The sequence below is a fragment of the Eucyclogobius newberryi genome, unplaced genomic scaffold (genome assembly GCF_026437365.1).
Source record: "Eucyclogobius newberryi isolate DKJ021-1_F unplaced genomic scaffold, fEucNew1.0.hap1 SCAF_4, whole genome shotgun sequence".
Lineage (NCBI taxonomy): Eukaryota > Metazoa > Chordata > Actinopteri > Gobiiformes > Gobiidae > Eucyclogobius > Eucyclogobius newberryi.
Window position 1 is genome coordinate 18,403,298 of NW_027316056.1, and position 14,023 is coordinate 18,417,320.

General features: G+C 40.5%; 2 protein-coding genes across 4 annotated transcripts; one reads left to right on the forward strand and one right to left on the reverse strand.

The window, feature by feature from the left end:
* Window positions 1–545: 545 nt before the first annotated feature.
* Window positions 546–13,199, forward strand: pld5 (phospholipase D family member 5). 3 transcript variants are annotated; one of them, XM_072462226.1, is made up of 10 exons: window positions 546–729; window positions 9,066–9,202; window positions 9,439–9,616; window positions 9,784–9,904; window positions 10,288–10,415; window positions 11,268–11,465; window positions 11,668–11,819; window positions 12,289–12,454; window positions 12,551–12,646; window positions 12,712–13,199. In XM_072462226.1, exons 1-10 carry the CDS (start codon window positions 571–573, stop codon window positions 12,946–12,948), a joined length of 1,572 nt encoding a protein of 523 aa, XP_072318327.1. In that variant the 5' UTR covers window positions 546–570; the 3' UTR covers window positions 12,949–13,199. The 3 variants fall into 3 exon arrangements, with proteins under 3 accessions (XP_072318327.1, XP_072318328.1, XP_072318329.1); XM_072462227.1 differs by having other exon boundaries at window positions 9,796–9,904; window positions 12,551–12,641; window positions 12,707–13,199; XM_072462228.1 differs by lacking the exon at window positions 546–729 and adding an exon at window positions 3,777–4,063 and having other exon boundaries at window positions 9,796–9,904; window positions 12,551–12,641; window positions 12,707–13,199.
* On the reverse strand, window positions 6,144–7,819 carry LOC140377248 (E3 ubiquitin-protein ligase TRIM39-like). The gene is made up of 2 exons (XM_072462597.1): window positions 7,263–7,819; window positions 6,144–7,178 (listed from the first exon to the last, which is right to left on the reverse strand). The coding sequence occupies exons 1-2, from the start codon at window positions 7,817–7,819 to the stop codon at window positions 6,257–6,259; spliced, it is 1,479 nt and encodes a 492-aa protein (XP_072318698.1). The 3' UTR covers window positions 6,144–6,256.
* Window positions 13,200–14,023: the final 824 nt, after the last annotated feature.

Here is a 14,023-nt window from a genome sequence, read left to right on the forward strand (position 1 = left end):
ACGTGAGTGATTACTGTGGATACTAGCAGCCTCATTTGTCCATGGCAACAGAACTATGGAGAGTTAACGTAGAATGGAAAGAGAGACTTGATATTAGTAGTATTAGTAGGAGTAGTAGTTGTAGTAGGAGTAGTAGTAGTAGTAGTAGTAGTAGTAGTGTTGTTGTTTTTGATGTTGTTTTCATCACGGTGCCTTTCATGGCCAATGTAAAGGGTATCCTGAGGTGAAATCACTGTTTCTCTTTCACATTTGCACTCAGCATTCGAGCTGCAACTTGTAAATGGTGCATTTGAGTGTGAGAAAGTGCATCTCTTAACACTTTTCCCAAATCTGATTAACGTGCTTCACTTCCTGTATAGTGTCTGGCTTCTGCTGTCTCCTGTTGCACCTCCCTGCCCCGTCTAAAAGCTCACTGCTGCCAACCACATGCCCCTCCTTAACTGGCTCTGGAAACTATTCATGAGATGGATAAATGGCATGGATCCATAAAGTCAGAGACCAGGAGAGGCTGAGTCAGCTTGAGAAAATAACCACGCAACAGACTTACCAGCAAATCTTTCCCGGTCATCCATGGAGTTGTTTGAAGGTGCAAGATTTGGATTGCAAGTTCCTGATTCCCCAGCAGCTCCTGTATATGTGTGCCCAGTGAAAAGTAGCAGCTCCAGCACCATCCAGCAGCAGGGCTACTCTGCATCCATCTTCCTCAAACATAAAGAAAAACTGGAAAAGGTGAGCAAACGAGGATCAGGTATCTCACTCTCAGAGCATTGCAGTATGGATTTACTATGTGCAAATACCAAGCTGAGCAAAATGCCTGAATCTATAGAACATGGTGGAAAAAATTGAGTTGTTTATTTTGGGTTTAGTTTGTAAGTTTTGCCTAAACATTACTATGGGTAACCAAAGATTTTGAAAATTCTACAAACAGTTATATATTTCAGTCTTGTTCGTTTCAGATCGTTGTACAACCTTGAAATTCAATAGATCTGATTTTATTCATGCAATAATTTATTTTTCTCACCATGAAAGTAAATTGGCAACAAACATCACACATCCAACCAAATAGTTGCATGGTTTAATTTTCCAGGTTTTAATTATTTAGTCATTAATCTTTTTTTACAAATTAGTGGTGTGTAATGTTGTGTTTCTATTAGGAAATCCCAATTTTCCAAAACACTTCTTTGTTAGATCGGTCAAATGTTGAAACAAAATTACTTCAGGCCCATGTTTTGTTCCTCTGCTTAATTGAATTCAATAGATCTATTGGCTCAGAAAAAATACATGAATTATTTATCATAAACTCATTCCTCTCCTTTGTCACTGCTGTTTAGACCAAATGCTTTTACTTCTCTATCCCTACATGCTCTTTCAATCCCCGCTCCTATTGGCACTCGGCCCAGGCCTTTTCCCATGTCAGCCTTCACTCAGCACATATCACCCTGACACCGGTGTTGTGGCGAAAGCGCCCTGTGGATGCTCAGAGGCCTGCTGCTGTTGTAGTTCAGCTGTGAAGGTGAAAGCTCCACCTATGTCTCTTCACCTATACGTACAGTATCTGCGTCTGCGAGACCCTCACAGTGGCAGGGACAGAGAATCAGCATCCATCAATTGTAAATACAGTCATTCATGACAGCAAAGCTTTGGCCAGCGGTAGTTTATGCCCCTGACTTGAATCTGAATGTCCTCACAGGAGCTGTTGAAATCTGTTTAACTGGGCTCTTGTGACATTTAAAAGCGCAGTAAACTTAGTCATGTCCAAATCGGATCAACTCTAGAGGTCTTCAGTCACTGAAAATCATATACTCATGTCATGTTTTGATATATAAATGAGGTAACTACTGTAGTGTCAAAATGGTCAGAATCGTTGGACATACATATCAATTTGAAAAAATTTATTGACAATATTCTTAAGTTGAAATGTATTGCTTCATTATTATTATTATTATCATTATTTTTTAACATATTACATTTGGTATATTTCATTAATATTTGAGTAAACTAAATAGTTCCACCCTTTTAAAAAAATATATAAGATAAGATAAGATATTCCTTTATAAATCAAGTTTAGAATTAGATGTTAACAAATCCTTCATTACAAACCGTCCAAAACCTTAAGTACAAGGCATAAGGTGCTGCTTAAAGGGTGATCTTTCTGTCATTATTGAACTGAAGCTACCATGTTCCATATAAATCTATGAAAAATGAATAGGTTGATTGGACAATTGTATTTTTCAAGTGAACATTTTGAGAAATATTTTGCCTTTCTCACTTTAATTAAATGGTCCATAGAATAAATAAATAAATAGATGAATAAATAGATGAATAAATAGATGAATAAATAAATAAAAAGGAATAATAATTATTATTATTCATCCTTTTTTATTATTATCATTATGTACTGATTTTTAAAGTGGCAAACCTTTAAACAAATCAGCTTTCAAAACACGTCTTTAAAAAAGGTACATTAATTCAAAACATGTACAGTTGGTAAATTCCTCCAGCAAACTCAAAATCTGGAGATGGGTCTCTGGGTGATCCCCCAGCGATCACTGCTCCTGACAGGTGCCCCTGGAAGCACTGAAGGATGAGTCAAATGCAGAGGACAAATTTCCTTATGGGGACAGTAAAGGCAAATCTAATATTCTAATATGCTGATAACCCTTTTTACTGTGACAAACCTTAGCCTGAAACAAATCCTTTTTCAAAACAAATAAAGAAGGAAATAAAAGAACATTATTGCAAATCTGCTAAAGATATTTATTGCTTAGCCAGTGGGACGTTACCAGGAAGCCTGAATCACTGCAGAGAGCTCTTTTCATTACAACAAACTGTTATTGATGGCCACTTTTACTAAACAAGAGCTTTCCCATTCTAGTCCAGACAGAGTATACAAACACACCAACTCTAGAGAGGTTAAGTGTTGTAAGTCTTTACAACAAAAAAATAACATTGGCAATATATGCCAATTATACTCCATGATACTGTTTGTTACATCCATCCATAATAGACACACTGCTTCACTCCTCTTTTAGAAAGTGGACCTCTCCCTGTTCCTCTCTCTCGGAGGTTGACTTGTAGAGGTCACCTGCTGCCACAGCAGGTTTCACTGCTATGACTTTGTTGCACCATGAACAATTACTGTGTGGAATTTTAGGAGGTCATTACAAGTTTGTATAATTAAAGTATTCTAATAAAGATTACATTTTTGGATCAAGGCCAAAATCTCTGCAGTCACTTTGGTACACTATTTTAATAAGGCCGGTAATAAAAACAGCCATGCTTTTACCCGTTCTGTCTAAGTAGACGGTAATTCTTCTCATCTTCAGTGGTAGTCAGCTTCTACTGTTTCTTGCACATATCTCATTACATCCGCTGTTTCCCATCACATGCTGCCCTGACATACAGCACACACTCAGCGAAAGCTCTTCTGCTTACGCCATGAACATGTAAGCACTGGTGCATTTACTTTAACTACAACTTTTCCATTTATTTGTTTTAATTTAGACGCGCCGAAGTAAGCTTAGTCACATTCTGGTGTCTGTTTTTGTGCTCTGACAACTCTGACCTACTGTATAATGAGCACATACTACTGTGAAGCAGAACTTTACAGGAGCATTGTTAAGAAAACCGCCACCAGCCAGGGTTGTTAACCAGTTCTGAAGAGTTGAGACAAAAAAACAGATTAAAAAAAGATACAGAAAGATGAGAAAGAGAGAGGGAGGTGGTAAGTGAGGGGTGTGTCTGGCTTATAGCTATAGCTGTGTATTGGCTATTTGAACCAAAGGGGTTGGTCTGTCGCCGTCTTCGGCTTCTTAGCACTGTAGAGGAGAGCAGACAGTGAACACAGGCTACAGGGACAATACCAGGACAGGTTAGTGTCTGACTGCTGTAGGAGCTGTAAAATGAAGACAGAGTTTGAAAAGCGCAGAGCGGGACAGGCTGAGAGTCCATGGGGAGCGGTGGAGGCACAGGCGACAATGTAAGCTGACGTTTCACACCTGTCTGAAAAGTTCTAAGAGGAGCTGCTCCCATGGCAGGACCGGCGACGCAAGAGCCCTTGAAGGTGATGTTAGGGGTGTTCTGATTTCATTTCAGGCTGCATCTATGTTGAATAATGCAACATTTCCATATACTTCTATATGATGCATGTGCAATTTCTGAATTTCTGCGTAATGAGTTTATTTTTTTTATTGGTTTAAGCCAGTCTTTGATGGTGACTATGATAAATGATAAGTGTGTATCAGTGTAAATCAGAAAAATGACAAAAAAATAGATAAAGCCTTTGCAATGCATTCATAAGTCATGTATTATTGTGCTGTGGGTTCAGTCCTTGTTCCCAAATAATCTATCGGTTACAGTACATACATAATTAACTTTGCACCAGATCATCTGCTCTACTTGTATTTGTGTTGACATAAGCATGTGTCGTACACTGACCTGACATAGTCTGACAGCCTGCATCAAGATAAAAGTGTGATTGGAGTGCAGAGATCCATCCTCATGTCAAACACGGTCTGACTGGTAATATAATGCCAGCCCCATTGATTTAAAGTAAGCAAGATATAGGATCCCAATTATCTATGAATTGTGCTGACTTTTCATAGCCTAAGTTTTCTGCATGGAAGCATCTGCACGGAAGCATCTACTTTCACTACATGGTGCATTTTTTTCTGACTGATCAAACATAACAAAAGGAATAATGCCATGTTGACAGCTATACAGAAAGCAACAAAGCTAAGCAAGCAAGAATTTGACTGTGATAATATGCAAACAAAGGCAAAACTGTAAAAGCGTTTTCTGCAGTTTTAACTGAAATCAAAGCTCTTCAACCCAACAGAAAAAGATGCATTGTTGCATAATGCGTGTAACCTGTGCCTTTACTACATCAATGGTCAGTATACTATTCCTTATTGCTGCATCTTCCGCTACAGACAGTAATTATACTTTTTTGCAGTATGTTATTTCCCACCCCTGGCACAGAGGTCATAAAAGTCTTCTCAATATGGCTTAATGTCAGCAACAAAGCTGACAATATACTGTAGACTTCACTCTACACCAAAAGCTTTCCAATATGCCTTACAGTGGTGCTTTAGTGTGTGTCAATTTGCCTTCATTGAGGGAGCGTTCCACTTGAGTTGGCCCCTGTTCCAAGTCTAAAGTGGGATTTGTGAAAGCGGGAGGGTCTGTGCTCCAGACCTCAGCTGCAGCAGAGTTGTCAAATCAGTGGTCTCTGAGCTGGAATAGGACTGCTGTATTTGCTGTTGTTTTATTGATCGTACATTAAACCCCTTATCAATGGTATTGACTTGAGGACATCAGAGTTGGTGAGCTAATTGAGTGTCTGCTTATGATGTCATAAAGCAGACACTATACGTTATTGCTTTTTAGGATTGTAGGATTTTTGACACGTTTCCACTCCTTAACACTTTCACCGATTTCAACAAGTTACAACAAGTCCGATCACTTTCACCGTCTTATTGCTGCTGTTGCTTTTGACTTTTTTCAGTATTTGCTTATGGCTTCAGCCATTGTTCATTATCTAGTCATCTTGTTGAAGTCACGTTTCAGATGTTTCAGTTAGAGCTAAAAGATCTATGTTATAGTCACCAATTCATTCATTAACTAAAAGCGATTTGGAGGAAATTGACTCAATGTTTAGAAGTCCAAATTTAATTTAATTCTTTGCTTATTTATTTGTTTATTTATGTAATTTGTGAGTGTTATTTTTCTTCAGTTATTTGGTCTGACGCCTGAAAGTTTTTCTGAGGTTTGACTTTTTGTCATTATATGCACGAGGGACACACAGTCTCTATCTGCCTTGAATCTGAACACTTCATATGTGACAGAGCGGGCAGGAGCTCAGCGACAGAGGAGCGTCTTACACTGCTGCTCTGCGCCCAGGGCTCATCTCTGGTCTCTTCTGTTTCAGGTCAAAGGTGAAATGTCCAGAGAGAAAACTGAGCAGAAAGAAAAAAACATGTCTAACTTCAAGAAGATTTCAGATTGAGAGTTATTAAATAATCAGATTTATTGATATTTTGTTTGATCAAAACCGAGACTTGAAACCAAAACCCTCTCACAGGAGGTCACCATGAACAGGATTAAAATAAACCTTCAGACATTTCAAAAGAACTGAAAAAATAAAGAGATGATCTTTGTACTTTCAGTCCAAAATGGAGTAAAACGTATCCAGTTACATTTGACTGAAGTTCAGAACTTTTATTCTTGTTCTTAGTCACTTCTTGACTCTGAAAGTCTAAACTGCAGTGAGGACCAGAGGAGCAGAGTTTGAACCTTCCTCATTGTCCCAGGGATAGAAATATGGAAACAGTTTCTCCCTGAAGCAGCAGCCGCTGAAGGAGAAGAGAAGATCTGCAGAATCTGCATCATAAAAGGAGACCAGACCCTCACCATAGTCCACAAACACCCCGACCTTCTGAGGAGCTCGCTGCGGATACAGAGGGACAAGATGAACTGTACGAGCTATGTACCAATCTTTGTTTGTCAACATGATGCACCAGAATCCAGTTTTAGGATTCACAGTGATGTTTCCCTTCCTTTCGATGGACTCTTGGGCCACTCCTAAAGTCCACTTAGTTTTCCCTGTGACCTTAACCTCAAAGTAAAACCTGCCTGAGGAGAAACTCTGCTTTCCCAGAACACAAACACATCGATCAAACCTCAGAGGAGAATCTGGGAGCGTCTTCTTCACATCAGTGTGATGAACCTGTTTGAGATCTTCAGACAGAACGAGATGAGGATGAGCAGTGTCTGGATCCAGAGTGACGTCCACCACAAACAACTGCACTCTCAGTAGTTCTAATCTTGAAGACACTTCAGAGAGATGTTTCCCCAGCTCAGACAGAGCCCGGGCTGCACTGCCCTCACACGTCTCTGGCTCAAAGCTCACGCTGCTCCACTCCTTCAACCCAGCAGGGGGCGTGAGTGCAGGGCAGCGCTGTAGAAAGTGGAAGGGGTCTTGAGAGCGTGAGAGCCACTCCACCTCAGTGCTGCTGTTCTCCAGCTCACAGATCTCTTGTTCCAGCTGCTGCACCAGCTCCTGGGCTTGTTTGTGGCTCCGGCTCTGCTTCTCCTGCAGCTCCTCTAAGAACCGGTCCTGGCGCCTCTGAACAGACTGCATGAGATCAGTGAAGGCCTGCAGCCCCACAGCCCTCTCTCTGTGGACCTCTGTGTCACTGAGCTCCACACAGCACTGGATCTCCTGGACCTTCAGCCTCCTCTGCTCCACCATGTCAGAGGACCTGCTGCGCTCAAACGCCTCCTCCAGTGACAACAACTCATGGTTCTTGTGCTCTAGAAGGCCACACAGGGTACAGACACAGCTCTGGTCAGTGCCACAGAAGAGCTCCAGGGGGCGCTGGTGTTTGGGACAAATCATGTCTTCCAGGTTCTCCGCAGGCTCCATCAGCTGGTGTCTTTTCAGCCCAGAGACTGTGAGATGAGGCTGGAGGTGGGTCTCACAGAACGAGGACAGACAGACCAGGCAGGACTTCAGGGCCTTCAGCTTGGGCTCAGAACAGACGTCACATGACACCTCTCCAGACTTTGACTTCTCAGCCTCTAGTTTAAACTGAGAGACTATCTCCAACACCAAACAGTTGACTCTGAGCTCAGGTCTTCTGTCATAGCTGCTGTTACACAGAGGACATGTGCAGGGCCCCTCAGGGTCCCAGGCCTCACAGATGCAGCGTTTGCAGAAGTTGTGTCCACATGGAGTGGCCACTGGCTCAGAGAACACCTCCAGACACATGGAGCACCTCAACATCTCCTCAAAGCTCCTTTCTCTTCTGGAGGACATTTCTTCTTCTTCTTTTTCTTTTTCTTTTTCTTTTTCTTTTTCTTTTTCTATTTCTTTTTCTTCTTCTTCTTCTTCTTCTTCTTCTTCTTCTTCTTCTTCTTCTTCTTCTTCTTCTTCTTCTTCTTCTTCTTCTTTGTCCGCGCAATCGGCCAGATTCAATTATCTATTGTTGAGTTGTTGCTTGATGACATCATCAAAGAGTGACTGTAATAAAGCGGTCACTATTAGTTACCATGGACACAGTCTCTTCTTCTTATTATTATTATTATTATTATTATTATTATTATTATTATTAGTAGTAGTAGTAGTAGTAGTAGTAGTAGTAGTAGTAGTATTAGTAGTAGTAGTAGTAGTAGTAGTAGTAGTAGTAGTATTATTAGTAATTTTATTAGTAGTGTTTGTCGTGGGCTGCAACAATTACTCCAGTAAATAGATGGCAAAAAAGCGTTGATGATTATGTTGTTGCCTTGACGATTTGTTTAAGTTACATATTTAACTAGATAATGTGCAATGGATGAAGCCATTGTGTCTGCATTCTTGCGTAAAAGTACTACATGTGTGTAGTAAAGACTTTATTCTTGTTAAGCTCGAGCCATGGAATGGAATGTTCATTCCACGAAATGCTCGAGTCTATTGTTCTTCCCCTGGGGTCGCGGCGCCGGGCCGTGTGGATCCACGCGGCAAGCATCATTTTATTTGAGTTCGGGCTGAGCCGATCGCGTCTATGTCCCATGTGTGACTTTCATTGATGTTCCGGAGGTCAAAAATGCCCGAGTATGAACATGAAGAATAGGAATAATAGGAATAAGAAACCAGGGGAAGAACAATAGACTCGAGCATTCCATGGAATGAGCATGCCATTCCATTGCTCGAGTCTAACAAATCTTTACTACACAGATGTAGTACTTTTACACAAGAATGCATTATTTAGTTATTATCATGTTGTACGCCATTAAAAGTTCAATCCCTCATCAATGTTGTAAAAGAAGTTGAATTTCAACATATACATTTCACACTTTCTATCAGCTGATGTCTCAAAAGTATGCTGCACTAGCCAATGATTTAAGTATGAAGTATTTCAGTTTATAACTTCAGTTCACACTCTGTGCAGTAGTAAAAACGTGTAGAGCAGAATTCCCTCTGAAGCTAAGACCCCTAAATATGGTTCTGAATCATCTTCCTATATAATGTTTTTTAAATAAATGTTTGCACCAGATCTAGTTTTCTTTTCTTTTTTTCCTTTTAGACCCAACAAAAATGTATTGCTATTTTCGCCCTGGTCTGCTGCTTTGCTGTTCTGGTGGCTTTGTTCTTCTCATCCGTGGACATTTGGGGCGATAGTGAGGACGGTATCACGGAGGAGAACTGCAGCAGGAACTGTCGGTAAGAAAGCTGTAGATGTCCAGTTTACAAAGTGAGTTATCCCTTATGGGCTCACCATAAAAAATAAATATTGTTTGGGCATCATAGTTAAAAATATGGTACTGGCGAGTATAATAATACTAATAATCTTTAATACTGGTTTGGGCCGCCTTGTGAATGGGTTAATCCAGTCATATATTCATGGGTGCTTTAAACATCTGCTAAATTGTAGTTACATTTACCTTTGTTATATCCAGCACTGTTCTGGTGGAGAATATTCCTCGAGACCTCTTCGCCACCAATGCCAAGACAAGCGTGCCTCTGTCTGCTGGCTTCCACAAACTGCTGGATCTCGCAAAATACTCAATTGAAGTGGTGTCGCCTGTCTGGAACCTCAACTCCTGGGACACGGAAACCACCGGCTCTGTGAAGCAGGTACAAACTGTCATGCACAACAATTGTACTGGACATCTACGAGGCACAATCCAATTACTTTCTTCTAATGACTACATGTACCTAGTTTTAATTAGTCTAACTGAGATTGTATTGACCTTTAAAGTCATATTTGAAAATGACAATAAATTCAGTAATGCACGACACAGGTTTCTTCTCAGGGTCAGCTTTTGTTCCAGAGACTGATCGGACTCAAATCTCGAGGGGTTAAATTGAAGATTGCCAGCAGCCTGACTAACTCTGTTGAGCTGAAGACCTTGGTAGCACACGGTGAGTAACGTTTCTGCATTTCTGAACAGTGTTTGTGACTGTAGCCTTCGCTCCTAAACTGGGAGATTGATGCTATTTTCTAAGGGTGCACTGAAAAACAGGGTCTGAAACCTGATCTGGACGAGAATTAAACTAGGACTTGAACAGAACCAAATCAGGACTAAACCGGGATCAAAGTAGGATCAAACCTAGTGTAGGTGAGACAATAACAACAAAACTATCTCAAGATGATATTTGTCCTTCAGTTTAGACATTATCAGAAGTATTTGTAATATTAAACATACTTCCAGATTGGACAATTACTTTTTGTGCACTTTTGGGACAATGTACATTTCTGGCAACTAATTCTTTCAGGCCAATAATAGTGTCTCTGTGCATTGCAGGCGCAGAGGTTATTTTTGTTAATATGACAGCCTTCACCAGAGGGGGCCTGCATTCTTCATTTTGGATAGTGGACCGTAAGCACATATACATTGGGAGTGGCGACATGGACTGGCGGTCATTTGCTAAAGTAAGTACCACCATGCGTGTGTTGGAAATTCAAACTGAACTGAGATCATTTATAGAAAGGATTTTGCAATGTACAGTCAGCAGTGGTTTTAATTTGAGAGATTAGAGTGAGACAAAGGTGATTAAATGACATCCTTTGCACACCTACGGGGACTGATGAGCTGCACACAGTCTGAATACCGTCTATTACTTCAGTGCACACCTCTGAGCTTCTTCCTAATACGTAGTGGGGATGATTCAGGAGCTGTATCTACATTGCGCTAAAAAGACAAAAGGCACTTCACTTTGCATTTGCTATGTAATTCACAACAGTGGAGAGTATCTGGATGCATTTGCTGCAATATAATACCGACCTCTGTACGATGAAATGAATAAGGACGACAAGGAAAGAGTGTTGCAGTTCTTACATTAAAAGATGGGACAGTTTGATAGAGCAGAGGTTTTGAGAGTAGGTATTCTTTACATCTGAATACTGTGGTTCGTTTCCCACCTTGTCCAACCATGTATGGATGAGCCGTGTCAGTGATTGGCGGTGGTTGAAGAGGTGCAGATTGGCAGCCTCGCTTCTGTCAGCCTACCCCAGGGCAGCTGTGGCAATCCCAGGTGTGCAGAGAATAAATCATGGCTTTTGTGTGGCACTTTTTTCAAAGGCCTGTGAAACTCAAAGGCATTATTATTGTCATTGTCTTGAGCGTATAAAAATAGTTTGTGTTGTATGAGTATTTTTAGAAACCTTTGCTCACTATCCTTTTTTGTGTCTGAGTTGCTTCGCTTAATAAGCCACCTCGCTTTGTTTCTGTCAGCCATGCAACTTGATGCTTGATCAGCTGTTTTCTGTGCTGTCCCTTCACAGAGAAAAGAGCTCGGGGTGATGGTCTATAACTGCAGCTGTCTGGCTCTAGACCTCCACAGAGTCTTCGCGTTTTACTGGCAGCTCCACGAACGAGACTACGTTCCCACCATCTGGTCCAAGAGAGTCTCAGCCCTCTACAATAGACACGAGCCACTGGAGCTGCAACTCAATGAAACCGAAGCCACAACTTATGTTTCTGTGAGCAACTGCCTGATTAATATTCCTCATCAAACATACCTGAGAGTGTTAAAGTTAAAGTGCAATAATAATAACAATAATATTTTGTGGATGGTAAACAATTGCAAGTACAACGTGCCTGGAGGCTGAAGCTCTGTGTGATATACGTCGATGGCATCTAAAAATGATTCTGTCTTGTCTTTATGATTTATCCCTCATGCAGACCTCTCCTGAACTCTTCTGCTCTAAAGATCGAACCAAAGACATAGACGCCATATATCAAGTCATTCACAATGCAAAAACATTCATCTTCATCTCTGTGACAGACTACCTCCCGATAGTGAACAGGAAACTCAGAGGAAGCACAGTTACCAGGTATTTACAGTTATCAGACAGTTACAGTTATCTTTTTTTTGTTGTAATTCCTCAGTAATGTGCAAGAAATTGCCTGCAACACAAAAAGTCAATTCCTATAAAGTTAACAACAAACGTTAGCTCTTTTTGCAGCGTTATAATAGTTTTCCTATTGTATAGAAATGACAAAATAATAAATATTCTATTTTCACCTTTCTTCTCCGGTACTTTAAATCTTTGGTTATATCACCCACCTCTACCGTGAGGAGAGATTTGGATATTGTTGTCATATCTTAAAATACTTAGAAATAGATAATAAATCCAATCCTTTATGTCAGACCATTCCACAATATCAGCATACTTATAAAATCAGAACAGATTTAATCAATATGACATTTACCTGTTTCCTTACACAGTACTGAAGTCTCATGTTATCTGAACCCTCGTGATTGTGGTTAAAAATATTAAGTGACTAAAAGTTTCCCCTCAGGTACTGGTCTCTTATTGATGAGGTCATCAGAGAAGCTGTGGTGCTGCGAGGGGTCAAAGTTCGCATGCTTATTACTTACTGGGAAAAAACTCACCCTCTCACCTTCAACTTTGTCTCCTCACTGAAGTCGCTCTGTTTTCAACTTCACAACTGCTCCATGGATGTGGTACAGAAATCACACAAATAAGCAGAGCTCGGTCAGAAATTAGAGCATGACAGAAAAGGTAACAATAATAGTACTTGTTTTGTCTTTTCTATGCAGAGATTCTTTAGTCAAAAGGAAACAAAAGGGGACATCCCAGACCCTCTCAATCACAACAAATACATGGTGACAGATAACGCTTTATATATAGGTAAGCTATTAAATGATATACATTTCTTTGACTATTTAATGATTTTCACTGTGATCTTTTCATAGGAAACCATAACTGGGTAGGCAGTGAGTTTTCCGTCAATGCAGGAGTTGGCCTTGTAATCATGATGCAGAATAATCTCAAAAACAGAGGAAGGACAATCCTGGGCCAAGTCAGAGCTGCTTTTGACAGAGACTGGAGATCGCCTCATGCCAAAAGCCAACAGGGAAGCAATAATCAAAACAACATATACAGAGAAGGCTATTCAAAATGGCAGAGGGAAAATTATTCCAAACACCCCTTATGAGTATGAATGCATTACACTCCGATGCTCTGATATATAATGAAGTCGGTTGAATGTTTAACACTGGCAGTATATGGTGCATTTGCCTTATTCATAACCTACAGTATATTCTTTGATTGCAGTAGAACAATCAAGTATTATTGACATTGAATTTGTACTTATTAAAAAAGCATGCATGTAATATAATGTTGATGTATTCAATCATATGAACTGTACAAAATACCAAATTGTTCTGTTGTATGAATCAAAATAACCTTTCATCTATAAAACATATATTTGAATGAGTTGCTCTTTTCATTAGTTGGCAAAAAACAAAATCATCAATGCACTTTGCTCAAATTGTTGTAGGCTATAGGCATGATTATAAGGCTTAAGGGGAAAATAGGATGAAATTACTGTACAGTATAGGCCAAAAACATATTCAGATCCGGTCTGTCAATGGTACTAACCACTAGATGGCGATATAGGCTGATCTTTCAGTGTTGTTGGCGTTAAACCTTTGGACTAAACTACCATTATATTTGTTATAATATTATGGAGTAAAATTAATACTGACGTGGTTTCCATCCTCATCACCCCTTCTACAGTGCACGGAAGAGGGTTTGACGGAGGGGCCCCTGAGAACTGGGTGTGGGGGGACAGAAGCGGGACCATGATCTGCTTTTGCTGCGCTACAAAAAAAATGTTGCTGATGCAGTGGGCGGGGCTAACGTTGTCATAGTTACTTACAGATTAAAGGCGAAGAATGTCAGATAGGCTTTATAGTTTTATCATTTGGCTGGTGTTCCGCTAGTGTTGCGTTTGGATTTGCCACCGGGGGAAAAGTGTTTGTGCAAAGTGTGTCACGCAGACTCGTGAGGGCGGCGCAGGGGCCACGGCAGGGCCCCTCTGCAGATGAATCAGGAGCGGGACCACCTCGGGAGGATGCTGCTTATCAAACCTGAATCTTCCGCGGCAAAACATCAACACTTCGTACAACGTTAAATGGAGAGTTTAATATATTGAAAGGATATTCCGGGGGATTAAACACTAAATGGTTCTTGTTGAAGTGGATGGGGCGGTCGTGTCAGATCGGACT